At 41.3% G+C, this 27,038-nt stretch overlaps 1 protein-coding gene across 7 annotated transcripts in view; it reads right to left on the bottom strand.

The window, feature by feature from the left end:
• AIG1 (androgen induced 1) overlaps positions 1-27,038 on the bottom strand; it is a 211,172-nt gene that overhangs the window by 119,618 nt on the left and 64,516 nt on the right. For 6 of the 7 annotated variants that reach the window (XM_075924341.1, XM_075924340.1, XM_075924337.1 and 3 more), the window contains one exon: positions 20,543-20,644. In XM_075924341.1, coding sequence (XP_075780456.1) covers positions 20,543-20,644 — 102 coding nt within the window. Of the gene's footprint in view, positions 1-10,403; positions 18,185-20,542; positions 20,645-27,038 lie in introns of those variants that run through there. The other variant, XM_075924342.1, reaches the window with a different exon arrangement.

Here is a 27,038-nt window from a genome sequence, read left to right as displayed (position 1 = left end):
TTTGCATTTCCAAACTGTTTCTTCCTACATCACCTTTCTTTTTAGATTTTCTCCTTCTATAGCCCAAATAACCATAGAGGAGAAGACATTCATAGGGAATTAACCCCACATTAAAAATGCACAAAATAGGACTGTGCATTTGGGATATTTTGGAAGTAGCAATTAAAGTTGAAAGTGCGTCTAGACAGAGGTGGCCAATAAGCGGCCCATAGGCCAGATGTGGTTCAGACAGATGTTTTATTTACTTGTACACCTTCAGTTCTTATTAGCTGTGATTTGCTGTTCCTGGCCAACAGGAGTTGTGGGAAGAGGTGACCTGCTCTGCACCGCTTCCTGCAGCTCTCTGTGACTGGGAACAATGAACCGTGGCCAATGGAGGCTGCGAGCGGCTCTACCTGCAGGCACACGGATAAATAAAGTGTCTGGCAGCCAGCCAGGGGCTAACTCTGATGAACTGTGTCCAGCCTGCAGGCTGCTTCTTGCCCATCTAGACAGATGTGTTAGGAACTTGAGAACAGTTTGCAAAGTGAGCCAGTGCACTTAGAATCAGTTTCCAGTAACACCGCTAAAACGAAAATAATGAAAAATGCCAACTGTAAGCAGGGACCCTCACATCTCCCCCTCTCCCCATTCAGAGATTGAGTCACTTTATCCTCTCAACAGAACTGCCAAAACTCTGAGTTTGAATCACATACAACTCTCAATCCTATATGGCTGTGTCTACATTGGCAAGATTTTGCACAAAAGCAGTCGCTTTTGTGCAAAATCTTGCCGCTTGTCTACACTGGCCGCGAGTATTTGCGCAAGAACACTGATGTTCTATTGTATGAAATCAGTACTTCTTGTGCAAATAGTCAGACGCTCCCACTCAGGGATAAGTCCTCTTGCGCAAGTGTTCTTGCGCAAGAGGCCAGTGTAGACAGGTAACGTCAATTTCTTGCGCAAGAAAGTCCGATGGCTAAAATGGCCATCAGAGCTTTCTTGTGCAAAAGAGCATCTACACTGGCACGGATGCAAATCTTTTGTGCAAAGGCAGTGCTCACAGATAGGTTTGTGTTTCTCCTGGTGGTGCACATTCAGTGCACACAAAATTTATTTCACACATAGATGTAAAAGATTAGAGAATATTGTTCAGGGACAATTTATAATTGCTATATACATTTCACCATGGTATTATTGACTGGTAAGTTCCTAGTTTTCAAATGATACATCACAAGGTATATTGGGTACAAAATTATTAGAATTGTGTGGAAGGTGTGAATACATAGGTGCATTCCATCTAAGTGCTGCTACCATGTACTTTCTGGGGCACACTAGCACAGACAAAGAGCCAATAAAAAGACTCGGGAGCTCTGAGGAAATTAGTGACTTTGAATTCAATGAGGCAGGTAAAACAAAATGAGGACTACTAGAAGCATATTTATGTTTCTTTAAGCTTTGCATTGGCAGAGACAGTAAGAAGGAGGAAACCCCTTCTCTGCCAAGGATGACCCTGCACGATATACTTCACAGGCAATCAAATAAAACCAAAATTATATATTATGGCCTGGAATGAAATAGAGGGAAATTTTCAATATCCACTATAACTTTAAACTTTAAACATTTCTCACTTCCCTGTTAAGCTTTCTCCTCAGCAATGTACAGGACATACAATCATCAGTACCTCATTCTATGGCTCTTCTCAGCTAACTACAGTACTATCATCACCTCTTTATTAAAATATTTGATTTCCTCCTCATTGACTCTTCCCCTGTCTGTCTTGTACTGTACATTACTTGCACCTTTATCACCTTTTCTGACACACACCTTTCTTCCTCCATTTGGCTCTTTCTCCTTCCGTTTCACCTGCAGTTCCTCTGTCTTACATCTAGCAAAACATCCTCAACCTAATTTTTTGATTCAAGAATAGACATGTACATACATGTTTTTAAAAGATTTTCACCCAACTGGAATTAGCCATGTTTGCTAGTGGAAATCTTATCTTTGCATGAAAGAAACTTCTTAGTATTATGATAAAATAAAAGAATAGGGCTTACAGGAAATGTCATTTTCCAGTTCTTAATTTTAAGAAGTATCTTAAAATATCTGTCATGTTTGTTTCTTTTCTAACTAGTTTTATGGAGCTACATATTTCACCCTTCCCATAAATATGTCATAACGCTTTTCTACACTGCCTACTGTATTTGCAGAAGAAGCCACAAAAGCATGTACGGCTGTGACTCAGCAAACTGGAACTCTGCATATAATACGGTTTATGAAAAATGGTAAAGTTCAAGATAAAATAAAACTCCACAAATACTACTGAACAAATGAAATTCCTTCCTCTGGAAAGTGAAGGATATAATTTGAATTTTAGTCCACTTCGCATAAGAGAGCACTCCTATTTTGCATTCATTTTACCTAGTTCCCATAGATCACAGGGACTAAGTCAATCTGAAGCATTTTATGAGATATTGGCAATGCTAATCTTTGAATAAAATCTAGGAAAGTTTTATCATTTTAAATGGAAGTCATGTACACCCTACTGGAGACTAGATAGCAATATTAATTCATCAGATCTGGTATCCTGCCTTTTAGTGACCAATAATTAACATGCATTACAAAAATAGCAATAATTTAGACTTTTATATTACATTTCATCTGAGGGTGTTATAGATATTAACTGACAGTATTATCTATAGTTCACAAAGCAGACAAGCTAAGGCAAAGAATGTTTAAGGGTTTTATCCTGTATTCTTGCTCTCTCATGCTAGCTGGGATGTTAACTTTGTGGATTTAAATAACGTTAATTAAACTCATTGCATCATTTGTTCTCAGCAAAAACATCTTACTTAAGACATGTAATAATTAGTAGCGGTAACAAGAATAGGAGAAGGCATCAGCTTCTGGAATGCTTTTTTTGCCATTTGTCTTATTTCCTCACTTATTTCATTGCACCAGGGGCCACTACGATGGTCGTTCTAAGAGACAGGCACACAGCCTTCCTCTCCCTTGTGCTGATCTCTAACCATAGGGTACTAGAAATGCAAATGGAAGTTCTTATTTACATCTTACAGGGTGGGATTGGTTTATGGGAGGCAAATGGACCCTCTGAACCAAAGACAGGTCATAATCAGCATTCCCTCTAATCTTTTCCATCCATGTGCGAATAAAATTTATTATATGAACTGAAGCATGTACAAATGTGCATCACCAGGAGAAACACAAACCTAGCTGTGGGTGCTCTGCTAATCAGCTGGGCAGATTTCGAATCTCTCCTGAGTGACCACACAATCACACAGCTTAAAGGGAACCCTGGTCATAATTGATGTTCACTGTTGTCATAAGGTGGACTAAGGGTATTTCTACACTTTATGCTTATTTTGAAATAAGCTATTCCAGAATAGTTATTCCGAAACAGCTTATTTCGAAATAGCATGTCTACACTGCTGGGAAGCCTCAAAAGGGAAACCTCAAAATTAGTCCAAGGCAGGCTCCCTAATGTAGACGTGCTATCTCAATATAGAGCCCCAGGAGAAACTGGCGAGGGGGTATTTTGAAATAGCAGCAGTGGAGTGTCTACACAGGCCTTATTTTGAAATAGCTATTTCAGAATAGGCATTATTCCTTATAGAATGAGGTTTACAGATTTTGGAATAAGCTGTCCATTATTTCAAAATTATTTCGAATAACAGAATGGCTGTGTAGATGCTTGCATTGTTATTTCAAAGTAAGGCTAGTTATCTCGAATTAATGGCGTAGTGTAGACTCCAGAATTCTTGATTTTTGCAGATCAGCAGGATTACTGCTGTGGAACTAGTTCCATTAGTCATTTGGTGTTACAGTATTTTCTGCAGAATTGCTGCCTGTCTTCCAGTACAACTGAATATAAAAAGAGTGTTATTAGAAAAGTTAAAAGAAAAAACCACCGAACTTTAAAAATGCGATTACAAAACCAGCAGAAGATAATTTCTGATATTACTTCCATGTGCAATAACAGATCACTACTGCAATGATAAACAGGTAAAAATCTGGTCACTGAGTTGATGCATATGTCTTCAATTGTAGGAAATACTGTCAGCCAAACTTAAACCAAGTAGATCATAGGTCTGCGGGAAAAAATAATAACAAACACCGCCACCACTCTAATGGGGTGGAATCTAGTTGCTATAGCAGCAAATTAAACAAATAAATGAGATACCATGGAATGCTGCAAAATATTTGTGGTCTGATTTTGTCATATTTGCCACATGTGTAAATACTGGCAGTCAGGTTTTAGCTTACTAAGCAAAGGTTCAATACATGGAGTATAGTATAGCACAATTATGCATTTTATAGCGTTTATAGATTTATTATTACCTGGTTAAGTGCTAATGGGTGTCAGCTAATGTTCTCTAGCATACATAACACCGCATTTTGCTAAGGGTACAAAAAGTTATCATAAAAATATTTTGTCCTCTTATTAGACAGAAGTATACTTGAAATAGTATAAAATGAATATGTACAAAATGCATTACTTTTTCCACGCCTCCCTGTGCTTGTAAGAAATGTTAAAAATACAATGCTTTTTTATAATGATTATATTCAGTGATTTGCTTCTGGGTTTTTTAGAATAATTTAAACTCTGTTAAATTCTCAAATAATCACTTCTTCTCCAATTAATTTACCAAATCATTGAAGCAGGCTATTGTACATTACACATAGTTCATGCCATTTCCTCTCCAACCCAAGAAAAACTACATTTAAATTTTCCATTGCTATATACTGCATTGTTCCTCTTGTGGATGAAAGGCATTATCTCAATATAAGCTATTAGTCATAATAGTGTATCATTTTCAATTTTGATCCTATTGTCCGCTTATGTTCTCTGTAAAAAGAGGAATATTTGAAATATAAAAAGGTAGTAGAAATCTGTGATGTCAGAGGGCACAAAAAACAAGTTTTTTATTTTAACTGAGGAGGAAGAGGAAGGAGAGCTGATCCTTAGCCATATTACTATATGGTTCGCATTTCATTGTTACAGGCTACGTCTAAACTGCAAGCTTTTTGCGCAAGAACAATTGTTCTTGCGCAAAAACTTGCAGAGCATCTACATTGCATGTGCATTCTTGCGCAAATAAATTTACAGTACAGCGTCAGAAAACAGGGCTTCTTCCGGAAGAGTTATTCCTCTCTCCATGAGGAATAAGCCCTCTTGTGCAAGAGCTCTTCCACAAGAAGGCAGTGTTGACAGGCAACATGAATTTCTTGTGCAAGAAACTCCTATGGCTAAAATGTCCATCAGAGCTTTCTTGTGCAAGAGAGTGTCCACACTGCCATGGATGCTCTTGCGCAAAAGCACATCTCTTGCGCAAAAGCACATGGCAGTGTAGATGCGCTATTGTGGAAGACCTTTTGCACAAGAACTCTTCTGCAAAACAGTTCTTGCGCAAAAAGCCTGCAGTGTAGACGTAGCCATAAAGTACTTTATATTTATTTATTGAGAATCATAAGGTAAAATGTGAACTAGCATCACAAAAATGCACTCGTTACAGAAAACTACTGTACGGTTTAAACACCAAAAAAAGAATTGCATGTGCTCACAAAAAATCATGTAGTCAGTAATGCATCTGTGTTTTAAATAAACATTAAAAAAATTAAAATCGGCATTTCAGAGCTTTCTGCATTTGGCCACGTATCATCAGAATTATGGAAGTGCATTATTAAATTGTAAATCAGCTTCTACCCTATTCTATCCAGCAGTATTGGTTTAAAAAAATCACAGCAACATTTTTATGGCAAAATCCCTGGTTCCAGATAGAGATGTAAGGGTATGTCTACACTACCACCCTAGTTCGAACTAGGGTGGTTAATGTAGGCAACCGAAGTTGCAAATGAAGCCCGGGATTTGAATTTCCCGGGCTTCATTTGCATCTTGCCGGGCGCCGCCATTTTTAAATGTCCGCTAGTTCGGACTCCGTGCCCGCAGCTACACGCGGCACGGACTAGGTAGTTCGGATTAGGCTTCCTATTCCGAACTACCGTTACTCCTCATAGAACCAGACTTCCTTATCTCTGGTGTCACAAAGTGAGTCACTTTCCATCTTAATAGTGATCCCTAGCAAGTGGTTCATTTAACTATTTTACTGTGAAACACATACAATGTGTTGCAGCCAAAATGCACAAATGGGCCTTATTCTAAATTGGCGATATTCTAAGACAGGGGACTGAGATAACGTATGACACTACTAAATAAAAATATGGACAAAAAGAAGCTGATACCTAGAGATACTGACACTGCTCTACCAATACCTCACAGACATAAAAACAATGAGGAGTCCTATGACACCTTAAAGACTGAGGGTATGTCTACACAGTAAAGTTATTTCGAAATAACAGCCCTTATTTCGAAATAACTTTCCTAGCGTCTACACAGCCAAACTGCCATTTCAAAATTAATTCAAAATAGTGGAGCACTTATTTCGAATTTGGTAAACCTCATTCTACGAGGAATAATGCCAAATTCGAAATAGCTATTTCGAAATAAGTGCTGTGTAGACACTTATTTCAAAATAGGGGGCCTCCAGCCCTTCCCAGGGTGCCCTGGTAGAAACTCCAGCCTCAACCAAGAACACTCCTCTCCTGCCCGCCCTCCTCGGAGCCCTTCAAGGGGTAGACTCTGGCCACAGTGCCTGTGTCAGCTCCAAGCCTGCCAGCCCAGAGCCAGCAGTCACTGCCCCTGACCCAGTGGCCCCAAAACATGAGCCAGCAAGCCACTGGCAGCCAGCCCTCCACCACTCCCCAGGAGCAGTCTGCCAGCTCCCAGAAGCCTGCCAGAGCCTGGAGAAGGTGGGCACCTTCCTGGTCCAGGGTGGAGATCATGGACCTTATTCAGATTTGGGAGGCATGTCCCCAATGTCCATGATCTCTACACTAGATGAAGGAATGTGGCTGTCTATGGCAGGATAGCTGCCAGCCTGGCTACCAAAGGCCACATGCGAACCCGGGAGCAGGTTCGCATGAAAACCAAGATGGTCCAGCGAGACCCCCAACCCTGAGCCCTGAGCTTCCCTTCCCCCTTCTTCCCGTTGCTGCTGCTTCCAGCTCCCTCCTCCCAGGTTTCCCTCTTCCTCCCCTCTCCTGCCTCCTTTCCCCAGTCTCAACAGAGTTTCATCCCTCCCCCCCAGTTTTGTTAACTAAAGAGAGTTCGTGTTCATGAAAATACATGTATTTTATTTGACATCAGGAAGGGGGGTTAGGGAGGGTTAAGTGGAAGGGCGTGAGGGAGGAATGAGGCACAAGCCCCCAGTGGGGCAGACCAGGGAGGCTCTTAGTGCTCCTCAGGGTGGAAGCTCTCCCGCAGGGCCTCCTGGATACTGACAGCCCCTCGATGGACCTCCCAGATGGCAGCCTGCAGAAAGTGCAGCCAGGCTCGCAGCAACACGTCCAAGGGAAGCACCAGAGTGACCAGGCAGCTCTGGCTCCATGTTGCAGAGTGCTGTGATGTCCCAAGTGAGCAGTGGCGGATATAGGGCAGGGTGAGCAGGGCAGCCGCCCCGGGCCCTGCGCTTCAAGAAGCCCCGCGCATGCACCTTGTCAAAGGTGGGGAGGGAATGAAATTGTGCTGCCCTGGGCCCCACAAAATCCTCATCTGCCCCTGCGAGTGAGGTCAACCAGAGCATGCAGAGACAAAATGCTTTGCTGTCCCTCATCAAGGTATACAAGCAAGCAGGGAAACCTGAGAACCGGCTGTCCGGGGGGGTCCCTTTAAGCATAGACCTCATATAGCCTCAGGCAGCAGGCCTACACAGTAAGTCCTGACCTGGTGCCCTGCCGGAACTGGTTCCAGCCCATCTTAAATGCGATTCAGAGTCCACTCAGTGCGGACGTGCTATTTTGAAATAGCAAAATGCTATTTCGAAATGCATTTTGAGTGTAGATACGTTATTTCGAAATAAGCTATTTTGAAATAACACTGTACTATAGACATACCCTAACAGATTTATTAGAGCATAGGCTTTTGTGGGCAAACCCACTTCATCAGTTGAACTGAAGTATAAGTTACAGAGGCAGAGGCATATATAAAAACAGAAGAAACACATTACTTGTGTTAATGAAGCTAATCAAGTCTTCTTTGAAACACCTGGCCCCTGTGCAACTGCCCGCTTTGCCCCTCCCGGTCTGCGGGCCTGCCTGTTCATATATTTACATGTCCAACAGTAACACCAGCGATTTGGCTCAAGTCTCACAAGCAGCATCATTACACCATCAGCTTCCTCCTCATCCCTGTAATTAACTAAACTGTGGGATGGTTCCCTGAGGGCGTGCAATGCAAAGTAAGACATATGAATGAATATATTTTATTTTTCCTCCTCTTTCCTTTTTAGCTTCTGTAGTTGTCTTCTCACCTCCCACCCTCCCATTCATCTTTCACAATTTTGTCTCTCCTTGTCTACGCAATTTTCTGCTCCCATTTGATTCCCTCTCCTCATTTGTCATTTATTTATTTTGTCACAAGCTGGAGCAATATCTGCTTTTTGTTTTGTGATTTGTCCCTGTTTTTCCAATCAGATGCACCACCGCTGCCAGTGCCTGTCTTTCCATCACAGTTTTCTATCACTTGCTGACCTCTTTCATTGTGTTTTTTTTATCCCTTTCTTTCCCTGGGTGTTCACATTTCTTGCCATCATCTCTATTTCCTGCTAGAATGAGTTAGATTCCTTTGTGGGTAGTGATAGGTGGCTTGCACAAAAATGATATGACCCGGGGAGTTTAATTTCATACCAGCTTTTAACTTTCAATAATATTTTTTTTTCCTGTGGAGATCACATCTAGGAACATTCAACTATCATTAAATGATATAGTCTCAGAGGGTTAGCCATGTTAGTCTATATCCGCAAAAAACAAGAAGAGTTTTGTGGCACCTTAAAGGCTAGCAGATTTATTTGGACATAAGCTTTCATGGGCAAAAACCCACTTCAGATTCCCATGAATCCAAATAAATCTGTTAGGGTACGTCTACACAGTAACCTTATAACAAAATAACAGTATTATTTCAAAATAACTTAGTCCACATCTACACAGCAAGCAGTTATTTTAAATTAATGTCAAAATACTGTCAAGCTGAAGGACTTCTTACTCTGACTCCTATAGCCCTCATTGTACGAGGGGTAAGAGAAGTTGGAAGAAGAGTGCTCTATTTCAAAGTAAATGCTATGTAGATGCTCCCCATTTCGAAATAAGCTATTTTGAAATAAGCTACACAACTGACATAGCTCAATTTGCATAGCTTATTTCTAGTGAAACCCTGCTCTGTAGATGCACCCTTAGTATTTAAGGTGCCACAAGACTCCTCATTGTTTTTAAGTAATCAAGTGCCTTTTATGAGAGTCTATGACACTCCAGGGTGGAAGCCAGACCAGTAAGGGTCTGTGTCACCACTTGATGGTGCAACTTCAGATGCCTCACGACGCTTTGCCCCCAGCTTTGCCCCCAGCCAGCGACTCTCCTCAGTCTGTCCAGAGCAACCCTGCTCACCCTCCACCGCATGTGTAACCCGCCCCGCCCCCCATGTGTAACCCCCTTGGGCACAGCCCGCCACCCCCATTTGGAAAAGCCTCCTCCCTGGGCACAGCCTGCGCTTAGCTCCCCACCCCAAATTTGCAAATACATTTTAAAATACTATTTTAAGGTTGCGAAGAATTAACAATTTCATTTTCTAGGCCCTTCACCTCATCTCTGGTGTGAAAATGTCTGCCCTGACTTGCTGCTAGCTTGGATCACCCATTTCTAATATTCCAACAAACAGCTCCCCACTACCCTTATCTAGCAAATGACCTTCCCATCAACATTCACAGCTCCTCCAACTCCCTCCTGAAAGCCTACTTGTGCTATAATGTGTACAGCACCCACAGGCGGGCAGTCGGTGTTCTGTGACAGCTCTCCTTTTCACGGTGTTCCTTGCCTTTTCTCCCCATCCTTTTTCTCAGTTGTGCTCATCTGTTGTCTCACTTACATTTGGAATGTAGGTTTGTTCTGTGTTTCTATAACACCTAACACTTTGAACACTCTTACATGAATTCCAGTCATATTGAATTTTCTAGAAGCCCTTCCAAAAACATTTGTAAAAAAGTCTAGCTCAAAATATATAAGTGGATCAAAACAAACGTTCAGAGTTTGTTTTGAGTTGAAAAACACTAGATTCAAGATAAAAAAGACAAAATAAAAAAACTATAAAAAAAACTTTAAAAAGACAATCTTTCTAAAAGTGCACCAAAAGACTAAAAAAATTTAAAAAGAGCACCCACAAAGTCAAAAATAATGTTTTAAGCTAACAATGTAGGAGAAAGACTGGATGGTTAACAGTCAGCAACTACCTTGAATTGTACTTTCTCCTACACTGCTAGCTTAAAACTTTATTTTTGACCTTTTGGTTCACTTAATTTTTGTTAGTCTTTTGATGCGCTTTTAGAAAAATTATCTTTTTAAAGTTTTTATGTACTCTTTTATGTCTAGTTTCTCTTTAGACTTTATGCACAATTACAATACTACCTGACAGTAACAAGAAACAGATAATCCTCTCAAAAACAAAACAAACAATTTAAACAAACAAGCCCAGCAAAACACAAACCAGATCAACCAAATAAAACAAACAAACCTCTCTGTATATAAACTAAAGCGATTGTAATTGTTATAGCAAAGAAAGACAGACACTGGTAAAAAAGGCAAGAAATACTGTAAATTTTACCCTGATTCAACACAGGCTCTAAACATGCGCTTATCACTATTCATGTGAGCCGAAGGGTTTTGCACTGTTCTCTGAAGCATCTGCTTTGGTAATGCCGAAAATAAGATATTGGAGTAGGGGGGACCACTGCTTTGATGTAGTTGGTAGTTCTTATCTGGTATTTCAATGGCTTCACTGGAACTGCTCTCATTCTGAAAGTGAGGCTCAGACTTAAGTACCATGATAAGTAGTATTTTTATTCAGATAACAACCTTGTTCATTTACAAAGTAAGCTTGGCTGGGCAGCAACTCTATCTGTCACCTCTATGGTGTGCAGAGTTCTCAATTTCTGCAGACTTTTACGTTTTCATTAAAATTAAGTTGATAGCCCTTCTTGTGCTTTCCAAGTATGAACCAAAGCAGTACTAACTTTGCGAGTCTACAGACTCAAGCAATAGCTCTAAAAGATATTAATTTTTATATCAACAAGGAGTGACTCTGAATCCTAAAGATCATAGTTTAAAAACCAACATCGGGAGTTGTTGGGAGCAGGATATTAGAGAGATAAGGTCTGTGAGGTAATATCTTTTAGGGTATGTCTACACTACAGCACTAATTCGAACTAACTTAATTCGTATTAGTTAATTCGAACTAAGGTAATTCGAACTAGTGCATCTAGACCTAAAAACTAGTTCGAATTAGCATTTTGCTAATTCGAACTAGCATGTCCCCATTGAGTGGACCCTGAACTGGGGTTAAGGATGGCCGGAAGCAGTGCCAGCAGGGCATCAGATTAGGACTTAGAGCGTGGAGCTGCTGTCTCAGGCTAGCCGAGGGCTGTGCTTAAAGGGACCCGACCCCCACCCCGGACAGACAGTTCTCAGGGGTTCCCCGCTCACTTGTCTAATTCGATGAGGGACAGCAAAGCAGTCCTGGCTTGGAGTGCCCTGAATGCCCACACTTGGCACATCACAGCACTCGGCCATCAGACCGGCTGCACTTGCCATCCGGGAGGGGGGGGGGGTCAGTCGAGGGGCTTCAGGAAAGCTTCCAACCCGAGGAGCCCGCAGAGCCACCCCAGTCCTCCCCATTGGGGGCTCGTACCCCATTCCTCCCTCACCTCCTTCCACTTACCCCTCCCTAGCCCCCCTTCCTGATGTACAAAATAAAGGACTCTTTATTGAACAAAACTCGGGGAGACTGGGAAAAGGAGGTGGGAGAGGGGAAGAGACAGGGTGGGAGAGGGGAGGGCAACTAAAATGATCAGGGGTTTGGAACAGGTCCCATATGAAGAGAGGCTAAAGAGACTGGGACTTTTCAGCTTAGAAAAGAGAAGATGGAGGAGGGATATGATAGAGGTCTATAAAAGCATGAGTGGTGTGGAGAGGGTGCATACAGAAAAGTTCTTCATTAGTTCCCATAATAGAAGGACTAAAGGACACCAAATGAAATGAATGGGTAGCAGGCTTCAAACTAATAACAGAAAGTTCTTCTTCACAAAGCAAATAGTCAACCTGTGGAACTCCTTGCTGCAGGAGGCTGTGAAGGCTAGAACTAGAACAGAGTTTAAAGAGAAGTGAGATAAAGTCATGGAGGTTGGGTCCATGGAGTGGTATTAGCCAGGGGGTAGAAATGGTGTCTCTGGCCTCTGTTTGTGGAAGTCTAGAGATGGATGGCACGAGACAAATGGCTTGGTCATTGTCTTTGGTCCTTCCCCACCAGGGTACCTAGTGTTGGCCGCTGTCAGCAGACAGGCTACTGGGCTAGATGGACCTTTGGTCTGACCCAGTACGGCCATTCTAAGCTCAGGACTCAGGGTCGGGGGTCTCAGTGGACCACCTTGATTTTCATGCAAACTTGCTCCTGGGTGGCCAGGGTGGCAGCTATCCTGCCCTAGACGGCCACTTTCCTGTGCCTAGTGCGGAGGTCGTGGATGAGGTCCACGATGTCTGCACTAGACCAGGTGGGCGCCCGCCTCTTGCAGACCTGGGCAGGCTCCTGGGAGCCGCCAGCCTGGTCCCGGGAAGACGCGGAGGGCTGGGTGGGAGCGGGTGGCTGGCTCGAGCTGTGCCAGGTGCAGGGTCTGCTGGCTGGGTGCTGGCAGGCTTGCACCTGGCACAGGCACCATATCCAGACTGTGACCCTTTAAGGGCTCCGGGGCCGGGAGGGTGGCAGAAGAGTTTCCCTGGTGGTGCCCAGAGTGGCCACCAGGGAAAGCTGGGGAGGGCTAGTCTCCCACTAGTTCGAATTAAGTGGCTACACTGCCCTTAATTCGAACTAGTTAATTCGAACTAGGCGTTAGTCTTCATGGAATGAGGTTTACCTAGTTTGAATTAAGCGCTCCGCTAGTTCGAATTAAGTTTGAACTAGCGGTTCGCGTGTGTAGCGCCTATCAAAGTTAATTCAAACTAACGGCTGTTAGTTTGAATTTACTTTGTAGTGTAGACATACCCTTAGTGATCAACTTCTACTGGCAAAAGAGACAAGCTTACGAGCCTACACAGAGCTCTTCATCAGGTCTAGGAAAGGTACTCAGAATGTGACAGCTAAATCAACATACAGCTAACATTCGTAGGAAATTGCAAATACAACGACCACATCTAATGTACTCTTTCTCCACTGATACATATTTGTTTGGATACTGAAAGTCCCAGGTTGAACACAATATTTTAATTTATTTATGGAAATAGTTTTAAGCTAGTAATGCAGGAGAAAGATTGGATGGCTAAGTACAATTTAAGGTAGTTGCTGACTGTTAGCTATCCAATCTTTCTCCTACACTGCTAGCTTAAAACTTTATTTTTGACTTTTTGGATGAGCTTTTTAATGTTTTTTAGTCTTTTGGTGCACTTTTAGAAAGATTGTCTTTTTAAAAAGTTTTTTTATAATTTTTTAAAATTTAAATGAGTTACCTCTACAGCCCAGTTTAACCAAAACTCTGAATTAGCTTTGATTAAAGAATAAAACTAGTTTATTTAACTATAAGAGAGGTTTTAAGTGAGTACAAGGACAAGGCATTAGAGTTAGAAATGATTATAAGAAGAATGAAGAGAAAATGCTTCATAATACTAAAACATACATAACTAGATGTAATTCAAAGGGAAGTCCTCTACCACGTGTTCCCTGTAACATTGCTGACCAAACAACCAGGCCAGGATCTGCTCCCAAAAACTGGGTTTCTTTTGTGATCTTAGGTGAAAGAGAGAAAGGATAGGGAGAGAGAACTTGGCATGCTTTTGCCCCTTACTTTTATCCTTCACTTACTCTGTGAAATGCTTTTTCCTGAGATAAAAGTTCACTCCCACTGAAAGGGCAGAGACATGGGTTATGATGGTGAAAGAGGTTTCATGTTAGTCTGCTAAAATGATGATCTGTTTGTCCCTACCCAGCTTTCTTGACAAAGGATGACCCCTTAGCAAATGACTTGGCCCATAATTTTTTGTGATGCCTGGCTAGAAGTGTCAACTTTTCTTTTGTCTTTGAAAAACAGGTCTGGAAAGCACAGTTCAGGTCTAATTTCAGTTTAGGTTTATAACTTTATGTATAATGTTACCACACACATTTCATCATGATATTACTGTCCAGTGAGTTAGTCGTTTTCAAATGATACCTCACAAAGGCATATTTTGTCTGGAGATTATTACAATAGTATGTTATTAATAGAGATGTTATTGCTATACTCTAGTTTCTTTTATAAGCCTTGGAGAAGGCTGTGTGTGTTTCCTGTAGACCGCAAAATGCACCAACTGGAAATGACAGATAATCAAGAGCACCCAACACATATGTCCAGCAAGGAGCTGTATCTCAAATACACACTACAATGAATAATCTCACTTGGCAGGTGAATAATGTTGTTAAGGCACAGAACCAACTTTACAGAAAATGGCTTGTGCTTTTCTGTATTAGGTAAAAGATCTTCTTGGAGCATCGGGAGATGTCACTTAGATAATCTAGTTTTCTTTATCTAATTGCTTCTCTCAGTTTACGGATGCTATACTGACATAAGTTCTGACATACATCCAGTTTCCAAGCACCCCCCATAAGTAACCGAAAACCAAGAACAGTTTTTATGTCATTGCTGTTTTTCTTCCCTGCATGTGGGGATAATTTATACTTCTGTATTCATGTGCCAGTGGTGGAACTGGAAGATAATGAGGAGATATATCAGGAGATGCAGCATAACCCAGCATGAACAGGCAAGAAGTGTTCAAAGCCAGGAACTTATTTTCAGTGTTTGAACTAAATATCCTGGGTACACAAGTGATGTCTACTTATTTGGTATTCTATCATTTAGACAACTAGTCAAGTAACGGGTATTTATTGTGTGTGAAACAGGATTCATTAGTTAATTGTATACTTTCTGTGCTTTCTATCAGTAGAAGTTTCAATTAATGCCATAGGCAAAATGTCTATACTCTGAAGCATTGAAGGTCCTATTTCTGAATCTTTATAATCAGCCTCTGCTGGTTATTTATCAGGCCCACCAATGGGGGAAGGGGAGGAAGCCAGCCCCTTCCACCTTGCCCAGGGGCCCAGCAATTCTATCACCTTCCAGATTATTTATATATCGCATACATACAGAGAGAGAGAGAGATCAATTAAACTGCAGGATCCTTGAGATGCTTAACATGGGTTTTAGGTATCAACCAAGCAGAGAGACTACATTACAATTCACTTCCAGCAAGCCTTTCAGAGGTTAGCCGTGATAGGGGTATTGAATAAAATGCCCCATAAAGGGGGTGCTCTTATACAAATAGTATGAAATGATAAATGTACTTTAGTTCACAGTCTTCTATTAGAGTCTGTCTGCAAAGGAACTGGGTGCAGCATGCTAATGCAAGACAATTTGGATGACACAAACAAAAACAAAACACAAAAAACCCACAGGTCATCTCAGTAGTAAGCAGTACCTCACAGAGACTGCTATGGAGCACCTGGACTGATGGTTTGTCAACAACTTTCACCTGTTCCATATAGGCCAGGTCATGATCAGCTTTGATCCAAGGAATTTTTCATGTAGCTTCCCTATTTCTGCACTGGCATGAATTATTCTTGAATGAAAAAGACAGCTGATTAACTGCTTTCTTCTGGCATTAATCCTGTGCTTTTCCAGAACCAATCTGTAAGATGTGTCTTATAATAAAAGTAATAATGGGACAGGTGACAGGACTTCCCCGCCCTTCAATTGTCTGATTCTTTAACATGAGCTGACAATAAAGAATAGGAGAGAGAATCTGTAAGAAAGACTGGGCAAGTATTCATTGTAGACAAACTCCATGCCATAATTCATTTCCATGTTTCCTACCTGGCCCTGTTTGGCATGTATGCTCTCACTTAAACTTAAGGGAGCGAAGTTGTCTTTTTAGTAATCATTTTGTTTTCAATAAACACTACCAAAGAATAAGCAGCATAAAAAATGAGAACATCACATTATACATTACTACACTGGTGCATGATCCATACAATAATCAGCTTTCTAGCACCATAAAGGCAGCGCACATTTCCCACAAGATTCTTTGTATTTTCATATGGAGACAGCTCATAATTTCTGCTCTTTGAACTCATTAAACTTGTTCCAAAAAAAGAGAAAAATAAAGGATAGTAAAAGGGCAAAGTATCCATCACTTACAAAGCCTCATTACAGCAGTATATCAATACCAGAGGTGATGGGACTTGGGGTGCTACCACACGCTCTGGCTTACAGTAGTAACAAGCCAAATACATCATTTATGCCTATAACACTGCACTGTTCCAGCACCACTGAGCCATACCATCCATTTCCAGTTCTTCTGGCCTGGGCTTGGAGAGAGAAAACACTCTTTCTTCTCAAGGCCCTCCCAATGTTTCAATTTCTATCCCTGCTTTAATAAACTCTTACTTAGCCCTTTTCCTGCCTATCCTGCTATGCTCTTTATTTTATTATGAAGCTCTTTGTTATATAGTTTTGTAATTCTTCACCATTAGGCCTGTCACCTCTTAGTCCCACTCACCTTTAGCTGTGGTTACCAAAGCTCTAATAGTCTCAGCATCAGGAAGCGAAACAAATGGAGAGTCTGTAGGCCAAGCCAGTCAGGAAAATGTTTACTACTTGAAAGACAGATACATTTGCAAAATACTATTCTTATCTTGATATTTGGTAACATTGCTAGGGAAAAACTCTCAAATGAGAGGCTATCCAAAATATGTCAGGGGAACCTCTTTATTTTTGGGGAAGATACAAAGATAATTAAAAAATAAGCCATATACTGAGAAGAAAGTTCCAACCTCATCTTAGGGTCTGCTACCACCATTCCATAATACATTATAGATGCATTTCACTGCTGTCAGGAGGAATCAACAGGGGTTCCTCTTCAGCTGCTGTGCCTGCAGTTAATTCTGGCTGGCCTAAAAACCCAGGTAGGACTAACATCAGAAGGAGCAGTGATCAATGCCTGTTCACTCTGTGGGACTGCACCAAAGAAACCCCAGATTCCTCTAATGAGGATCTAAAATAAGATAATCCTCAAATATTTGGCTATATGCCCATACTATTACTGAGCATAATTAATCCGGGTTAAGACCCTGTGTGGTTACCAAGGCAACTGCAGATTTCATGGTATCTCCCATTTAAAAAAAAATCCAAAATGTTTTCCACTAAGGAATTTTTGCAAGTCAAAGGGTAGGGTCAATAGGATGTTAACTGGGACTTAGAGTTGTCAAAGCAACAAAAATGGCTTTTCAGCCAAAACAATTTTTAGTGTATGTGGAAATTTTCATTTTGATTTAAACTCTCTCATTTTAAGACAAAGCCCCAAACTGCAAATGATTTTGTTTCCTGGTATTTCCCAACCAGCTGTAGTGTTAACACTGGAGGAAGTTGCTGAGCATTGAGTGTTGAGCCATTGGTCTGAATGGGAAAATAATTCAGAATCTCATCAATTGCTCTTCAGGGGACCTAACCTCAATAAATGATTTCATTCCTTTGAGGTCGTAAGTCTTCTCTGTGAGCTTTGGTTTATAAAGTTTGGCTCCAATAAACCAACTCTTGTTTTCAAAAGTTATCAAAATGTACTAAAAATGTGGCAAATAAATGTTAATTTGGGTACAGAATATTGTTAGTAACTTTTGACTTTTCTAAACTATATTGCCAGGACTTCTGCCCTTTTCACCAATATCACCCCTGTGACATTTCCTAAAACCCGTCATGTCAAAACGATAGCCCTGCTCATAAATAAAGTGCTAATACACTGAGGGGTCTTCAAGAGCAGAAGATATTTATTTTCAGAAGAAAATCCCCCAAACATCATATTCTGATAGGCAACACATCAGAATGAATTAGAATGAAAGCTGGTGAAGATAATATGATGGGTAAAACATCAGATAAAATTAGATTAAAAGATGCTGAAAAGCCCAAAAGCCAGAAGACTTCCTTGTGACCCAGCCAAAGGAATGCTTGGATAAACAGACTGACAAGGCAAACAATTCCTTCATAAAAGACGTTCAAATATGCCTCCTACGATACTGAAAGATGAAAATAAAAAATGCCTTAGACATTTGCATGCAATTCATTTCAGCAAATGCTACAATGTGCAAAGATTTTAAACAAAACATTCTTCAAATGTTTCAGCAAATCTACATTTCTTCAGAACCTGGGCTTAATTTGCTCTTTATATTTGTGGTCTGGATGATGAGTCTTCCTAAAAAAACAGTGTCATCTTCCCAATGAAGGTCCATGAAAAAAAATATCACAAGGAAGACAGTCTCAATATATGGATGTAACCTGGAAGGAATGTCCTTATAGTTGGAATGATGCTGAGTGGAAAATATGAATGCATGCACAACCTGGCAGCCTTTGGGATTGCTTAATGAATGATCTAAAAAATGATGGCGAGGTCTGAACAGACATGGAAAGACCCACCAGTAAGAGATCATGTTACATCATATTTAGGGATGTTAAATTTCAATTAATTAACTAGTTGACTGGTAGATGGAATTTCCTTTGACTATTCAATGAGTCGATAAGAACTACCGCGTTGTGCCTTTGAAATGTACAAGAACCCCAATAGGGGCTCTTGTGCATTTCAAAGATAGAAACGCTGCATGGAGACCCAGGACCAGTGGGGAGTCCCGCTGACCCCGGGCTCCAGCTGCTTCCACTTTGAAATGTACAAGTGTCCCCAGCGGGGGCTCTTTTGCATTTCAAAGCGGAAGTGCCACATGGAGCCTGGAGGCAGTGAGGGACTTCGAGTCCTGCGCTGGCCCCAGGCTCCATGCTGTGCTTCCTCTTTGAAATACACAAGAGCTCCTGCTGGGGACTCTTGTACATTTCAAATCTGGCATGCCGCGTGGAGTCTGGGGCCAGCAGAGAGCCCACCTTTCTGCTTTGAAATATATGGCGCTTCTGCAGTGCTTCTGCTTTGAAATATTCAAGAGTCCCAGCGGGATTAACACACCACATGGAACCCAGGGTCAGCGGGGGAGTCGCTGGCCCCAGGCGTTGCTTCCTCTTTGAAACATATAAGAGCCCTATTGGGGACTCTTGTACATTTCAAAGTTGGCCGCTGCTATGCCCTTACCCCCTCCCACAGAGCTGGAGCTGGGGGGAACCCACTTTTAAGCTGGCTCCCTCCAGTACCTCTCTCTTCCCTCCCCCTTGTGATAAAGGCAGCAAGGCGGGGAAGCGACTAGTGTGTCAACTATCCAATAAGCTTTTGCTTATCGGATAGCTGACTAGTTGATTAGTCGCTTACATCCCTAATCATATTACCCTCTAAAACTGGCATATACAATGGCAAAGTGTCTCATAGACACTTTAAAGCTTTGTATAACTGTAGTGATTCCAAGACTTCTTATACTCACATTTTAGGGAAACAATAACTAGCTGGAACACAAAGCAATTTTTCAAGATCAAATTTGTGAGCAGTTCTGATCTGCTGTGACTATGCAGTGCACACACCTTGAAGGACGGCCTCTGCTGTATCTATACATTAACAGAGCCAATGGTTGCTACATTCTGGTGCCAATGGAAAGGCATAATACAATCTCACACAGGCCCAGTCAGAGAAGCTTAATGAAACAAGGATGAAATCCGTAACCTCAGTATTGCATATAATGCAGTAAGCACCTAGTAACAAAGTGGACTCTCAATCAAATGCTTTACCTCATCCACAAAATGCCACATTATTTTGAAGGCTAACAAGAATAACGAACTTTTTCAGAGACAAATCACTGTTTTTTGAAAAAGGGATGGGACAACAATATGCCACTTTTACTGTAGCAGAGACACCATTTTTTTCTCCAAGAGCATTTTAAAAAAAACCACACACATCCTCTCACATTTTCAAAAGGTAGTCTAACATAGGTTCTGCTACTCAGTTTCAGCATAGTTAGGCAGTTAGCACTTTGTTTGTATTTTAACCATAAACAAAGGGTCCACTAAAATTAATTTCTTGAACAAACTTCTCACTTTCCAGCATTTTCTTAAAACATTTTTCATCACAAATTATAGTGATGTAGTCATATTAATTCCTTCAATAGGTCTAACAATCATACATTGTGATCAGTAAGGGCAATATTCTGAGCTAATATAAATCTGCATAGTTCCATAAACTATACTAATTTATGCCACTTCTGGTGCATAGGTTCACTGACTTGTGTGTGGAGGTTCCCATCAAGTGCAGGAGTCCATTCTGAATGTAGAATCGGGGACTTAAATTACGAACAGATTTTATAGTTCCTCAAATTTCATCTTTCATTAACGTGCTCTTTCATCAGAATTTTACAGACATTAGTATGAGATATGCATGAACGATTACATAGTGAAACCAGTTTTGTAAAAAATTTTGTTATGCAAAAAAGTGCTTGTGTCACTGTACTCACCATTCCATGATTCAGCCAAGCTGGTATAAAATTATCAAGAAGCTTTGGGTAAATCACTTCTCTGTCATAGATATAGAAGCTCCAGAACATTATCACAACAAACTGAGGAAGGAAAAAGGGAAAGAAAAGACCATTTTAAAAAATGCTTATGATCAATTGTCTGATTTCACTGCCCTTTTTCTAAACATCTACTTAAAGATATACAGATATTATTGCTTAAACCCAGTCTTCTTTTTTTTCCAGTGTGGTCTAGAGTATTCTTCATATTCTCAAAAGTAATGATTTTTCTTTTCTGTTTTTGACAATTAGACTGGAAACATAATTTTACGTGTATACTGGGGGCCAAGATACAATTGAATACCTCATTTTAGTAGCAGATGTGGCATATTAATAATGTTTTACCACTAACTGTACAGAAAACAAAGTGAAATTTCACAATATACAGCACATATTAACATAGGGTAAGCAGGGCTCTGTTCATTTGCATTGAAATTCACGCTTGAACAGAAGGCCATCATCTCTTATGCCCCACTTTGGCAACCAAATATTTTAACCAAAAAATAAATTGAATTCTTTAGAGTGTTATGCACAGAATTTATGGACAGAGGTCCAAAAGAAAAAAAAAGTGGTTTCCAACATCCTACTCACTTGACCATATGAGACTCATCTGGGCTCTTGTCAAAGAAACAACTTACTAGACTCCCAAAGAGTGAGCATACATTCTCCTTTCTCTCTCTAACCTGAGGATGGACGAATGAGTTTGAATAAAATAAAATCTATCCTAAACCTTTAGGAAAAACTTGCACAAAACCTTTTAACTTCTTTCTGAGAAGCTGAAAACGTCTTCCCTTGAGGGCTGTGTCTAGACTGGAAAGTTTTTCCAGAAAATCAGCTGCTTTTCCGGAAAAACTTGCCAGCTGTCTACACTGGCCACTTGAATTTCCGGAAAAGCACTGACGATCTCATGTAAGATTGTCAGTGCTTTTTCGGAAATACTATGCTGCTCCCGTTCGGGCAAAAGTCTTTTTCCGAAAGACTTTTGCGCAAAAGGGCCAGTGTAGACAGCACAGTACTGTTTTCTGCAAAAAAGCCCCGATCGCGAAAATGGCGATCAGGGCTTTTTTGTGGAAAAGCGCGTCTAGATTGGCCACGGACACTTTTCTACAAAAAGTGCTTTTCCGGAAAAGCTTTCTGCCAATCTAGACGCGCTTTTCCAAAAATGCTTTTAACGGAAAAGTTTTCCGTTAAAAGCATTTCCGGAAAATCCTGCCAGTCTAGACGTAGCCAATAACTTTTCACCCACCTCTGCATTTTCTCTTTCTATCCAAGACTATGAAAGTAGAAGTACTGAAAGGCTTTTCTCAGAATATTTTTATTCTAATGGAAAGCAATAAATATTAGAAATCTGGAGCTTCTAATTTTTTGAGGTTTGCTCATCATTAGTTTAGTTCCACTATCTTTCCCTACTATGTAACAGTGCTGCTCCTGATTCAGACCAATCTGCTCCTAATTCAGACTGATCTGAACACACCATCATCAGCCATGGAGATTTCATTGCTAGCTCACACCACAACACAAGGGGATGCTTCCCTGGGAGCTATGTCTTTATTATGAACCTGTTAAAGTATCTTTATTCCCCCTCCTTGAAAATGCAAACTACCTAAAATAAAGTAAAAACAATGTAGCAATATTAGTATTAGCTTAACTTAATACAACCCTGAATGTTGGAAAGAGATCATAGAACTAAATTCTTTGTACATATGCCATTTTCTTTTTAATTTGAATTCAGTTCAAACTATGTTCAGTGTTGTGGGGATAAAAGGGCTGTCACTTGCTATAAAAATGAATCTTTCACTGGTAAAGTTCAAGAGAGATTACAGGATCACTATGTGGAAGAGATTAGACCAAATTCAGACCTACAGCAATCAGGTGCAGCTCTCCTTGAAGTCAATGGGAGTATGTCAATGGGGCAAAGGATGATTTTGGAGACTAAAGAGTGGGAACAAGTAATGTGAGAAATACAGGGGCAAGGGTATTCAAGGTTAGTAAATTATCAGTGGATGTGGATGGGATGAGTATAATTCACTTCATACGCTCCTGGTTTTGGGAAAGTTAAAATTTAGGTTACGGATTACCACTGGCACCTTGTCCTAACCACAGATATGTACTCTTTGACAAAGACAGACATTTGGAGTATTTAGACTGATAAATTGTTCCTTCAGTATGCACACAGTACATAGTTCCCTAAGACACTTTCCCATCTGTTATTATGGATTTCAGTGCTCGAAATAAGTTTGAACACTTCAACTTGTGTGTAGGCGCCAGGAAAAAAAAAAGGTTATGATGGACAGCTTGCAAAGTACTGGAAGTATAAAGTTCTCATCAAGAAGTCTCTCCTCTGTGTCAGTATTGGCATTGGCACCACAGAGCTCTTTACACACCTGGTGATGTTAATTGCCAAAAAATGAACAGCTGAACAATAGGGAAATTAAGCAATGTCTCCCAACTCCTTTGGCTTCTTTGAAGTCATGTTGTATTGTAGTGGGTCACTGAGAATATATTGAGACCAACTGGGATATTAAAACATATGTAGCTTGAAAACCAGACTTGAAAGCACTCTGTGTGGAGAAAATCCTACATCAAGCAAAGGCACCAAAGAGTCGTCTGAAACTTATTAGAATGAATCTAGCTAAACTGGCAAATATGTGGGTCTGGAATTTTTGCACAGGACACAGTGAAATGATAGGTAAATGAGGTAAAGGTAAGAAAAGAGAGAAGGAACCATCTGTCTTTTAATCAAAGTCAGCCAATGGATGGAATTAGATCAACATAGCTGGTTGCAACCATCTGGTGCTACAGACGGCAAAGGCTGCTTAGCAAAGCACCGCCACAGGCGGACATAAGGAAAGACACAAAAAAATAAAACATTACAGTTCTAATGGAACCCAACAAAAAAAAAAAAAAAAAAAAAAAAAAAAAGGACATTCAGACTCAAGGCAACCACACTGACCTGAGTCTCTTTAATTGGAAGAAGACTTCTCACATTGGTTGGTAAATGTCTTTAATTGGCTGACCCCAACTATTTTTTTTATGAATTAATATAGACAACAGAAAAGTCTCATTATTGGGACAATTTACATAGCTTCCTAGCCTCCATTACATGTTGCTTTGATTAATAAGCAATTGTTTGATAGCTCTAAAGAGGTTTAAAATTCTCTTTCATATTTAGCACTGTTTATATCAGCATTAGTGTGAATTAATTTCAGCTACACTCAGCTAGATTTTTGTGGCTGTTCTGTGGAGAGGGGGAGAGAAAATGAGTTTCCTATTTACATGTATTGCATCCCCTGTCCCAATGGGGGAGCACAGGTAGTAATACTCAGTCACTTCTCCCCTCTCTTCCCATAAGGAGCAATTCACTGCAATGGAAAAGGAGGTACAGGGAGCTGGTAAGAGCCATGGATCACCCTTGCTTACACACTGGCCAGCACAATGGGCTAGCCATGCAGGGAGAAGCCATGCATAGCCATTTGTATACCTCCTTGTATAGCTGAGGCAGAATGGCACAAACCTCAGAAACTTCCTTCACTTTCCCTACTGGGGATACTCCTGGCATGAGAACCTACTGACAAAAAGCCATTGGAATTTGTTTCTGCACACCCATACACACGTTGCAGCCCCTTGCACAGGGAGTATCTCAGGAGCCAGGAGGGACATGATGGGAGTGGGAAGAAGCAGTGCCTAGAGCACTATGCACTTCAGCAGACCCAAGCTTCCATTGTTCTTAGGATATCAAGGCCAACTGGTGCAAATAAGAACTGCTCCCATGTTTCTCTGCTTCAGGACTGCAGCAAAGAGCCAGGCAGCTCTAATCCGTTCCTGAGGATACTCTCCCTTTCCCAAACTCTTCTGCACAAAGCAGATGCTAATGCTACAGAGAATCTGCCTCTGAGGATTTCACTGTCACAGTACAGAGCAATTGCACCTGTATTCTCCCTCAGGGACCAGCTCCCTCAGGCCACCTACTCTAGGCTTCCGGTTCCTCAGCCACCACCTTTCTCGAATGGAGATCTGAGTCTCTCTCCCTCCTGATCAAGGTGGGTTTTCCCCCCCAGTCTGCACAGTTTCTCACCCATACTGTGCCCAGGAAGACAAAGAGTCTAAGTAGGCCTACTTTGCTTTCTCTTCAGAGGTTATAAATAAGAATGGCAGAATCATGACCCGTGTTTATTCCTTCTCTCCTCTTCTGTGGGTAATACCCATAGGATAGTCAGTCGAAAGTAAATGCTTTCTACTTTTTTTCTACATAAAAGCCACAAGAAGGACCCTCCTTTGCTACTCACTGTGTTCTATGGAAACTCTAGACAAGTGAGCATTTCAGTTTTTCAAGTGGGCTTTGGGTTCTCTTTCAGAAGGAGTAACTGACTTGTAACATGCAACACAATATCATAAAACAATATACAGCAGCAGCAAAAGTGTTACTAAGTCCTATGAAACAATTTCCTTCTCCCACTTTAGAAAAAAACATTATTCAATTTCACCCTCACTTTTAAAGCTTTAGAAAACACAGAAAGAACACTCGATACTATTGAGAAGGAAATTGTAAAGCACGAATCAGGAAACTGTTAGTGACTCAAAATGAGAAACAACAAAGGGCATCAGTAAAACAACAGAAATGGAAACAAAGACAAAGTGACAAAGGGAAGCCAAAATGGTATAATTTGCTGTTTACGTGTACCTAAGCAAAAAAACTACCATACAATGAATAAGATGGATTTTTAACTGCATATTTTTGGTTCAGGATAACCCGTACAATTAAATTTTACTTGTTTCCTGAATATTTTCTAAGGAAAACTGGATGCTTTATGTGTTCCACATGGACAGGATGACTTTCTGGTGGGTTTTTTTTGCAAGAATAAAGATTTTCTCCTATGACCTTGGGCAAAACTTTTTCTCCATGCATGGCTGAGCAGTTTGATGCAAGTTTTCTGGCTACCTCTCTGAGGGTATGTCTACACTACCCCGCTAGTTCGAACTAGCGGGGTAATGTAGGCATACCGCAATTGCAAATGAAGCCCGGGATTTGAATTTCCCAGGCTTCATTTGCATAAGCGGGGCGCCGCCATTTTTAAAGCCCCGCTCGTTCGAACCCCGTGCCGCGCGGCTACACGCGGCACGAACTAGGTAGTTCGAACTAGGCTTCCTAGTTCGAACTACTGTTACTCCTCATTCCACGAGGAGTAACGGTAGTTCGAACTAGGAAGCCTAGTTCGAACTACCTGGTTCGTGCCGCGTGTAGCCGCGCGGCACGGGGTTCGAACGAGCGGGGCTTTAAAAATGGCGGCGCCCCGCTTATGCAAATGAAGCCTGGGAAATTCAAATCCCGGGCTTCATTTGCAATTGTGGTATGCCTACATTACCCCGCTAGTTCGAACTAGCGGGGTAGTGTAGACATACCCTGAGATGGCTATAGTATAGTGGTGATTTATGTATATTGTTTGTAAGGATCTTTTGGATCTTTCTGGATGAAAGGCACTATGTAAATAAGGGATGTTAAATTGTGGGTAATCATCTAATTGAGTAGTCAGGGTCTTAATACATTTAAAAGGCAGAGGTGTAGCTGGGAGACCAGGTGCAAGATGGGAATCAACTGATTCCCAGCTCACGCCTGGTCCCCGCCGCTGAGCTTCTGCTTTTTAAATGTATTAAGACAGTGGACACCAACCAGTAGATCAAGATTTACCAGTAGATCTTGGAGCCTCTGACAGGGGATCCTGACTGGTTTGGCCTGGAAGCCAAGTGCTGACACTTCAGTTGCCCCTCCACCCACTGTCAAGCTGCTCCTTCCCACTGCCTTGGAGTGGCTCCCCTGGGAGCCTCTTGCTTTCTGTGCAGTGTGTGGGAGGGAGATGTCAGGGTGTCCCTCTCCCCCCACTCCTGCACCCTCTCTCCACACAGAGAGAAGGGGATGGAGGGAGTTTGGCAGTGAAAAACTCTGTCATTCTTACACCCTGTGTGTGTCTCTGTCATGCTCACAAACAGACACTGTACTTCACTCTCATTTCCCAACTAAACACAAGTGGGGGATTGTTGTTGTTACTTCTTTTACTGCTTGCAAAGTGTGTTATTTTTGGTTTTTGACTGATCTGTGCATTTCATCATTTTCATTTCTCTTTTATGCTTAAATTTAATTCTTTGAGGAATAAGTTCTAAAATTCCTAACTTGTCACTGTTGGAGCAATTATCCCTGTGGTAATTGCTGCTCCTGGACATAACTGGCATGTCCATACAGCCCCTGAGAAAGGCAGAGCATGGGAGCTCCACGTGCTGTCCTTGCCTGAAGACACCACTCCTGCAGCTCCTATTGATCAATAACGGGGAACTATGGCCAGTAGAAGCTGTGGGCTCAGTGCCTGTAGATAAGGGGCAGCACATGATGCCAAGGAGCCATTGCTGTACATGCCAGCTGCTTACAGGAATGGTGCAGGGCCACGGC

Source organism: Pelodiscus sinensis, chromosome 3 (assembly GCF_049634645.1).
Source record: "Pelodiscus sinensis isolate JC-2024 chromosome 3, ASM4963464v1, whole genome shotgun sequence".
Lineage (NCBI taxonomy): Eukaryota > Metazoa > Chordata > Testudines > Trionychidae > Pelodiscus > Pelodiscus sinensis.
The sequence above is the reverse complement of the archived record's forward strand: the minus strand, read 5'-3'. Positions and strand labels throughout refer to the sequence as shown.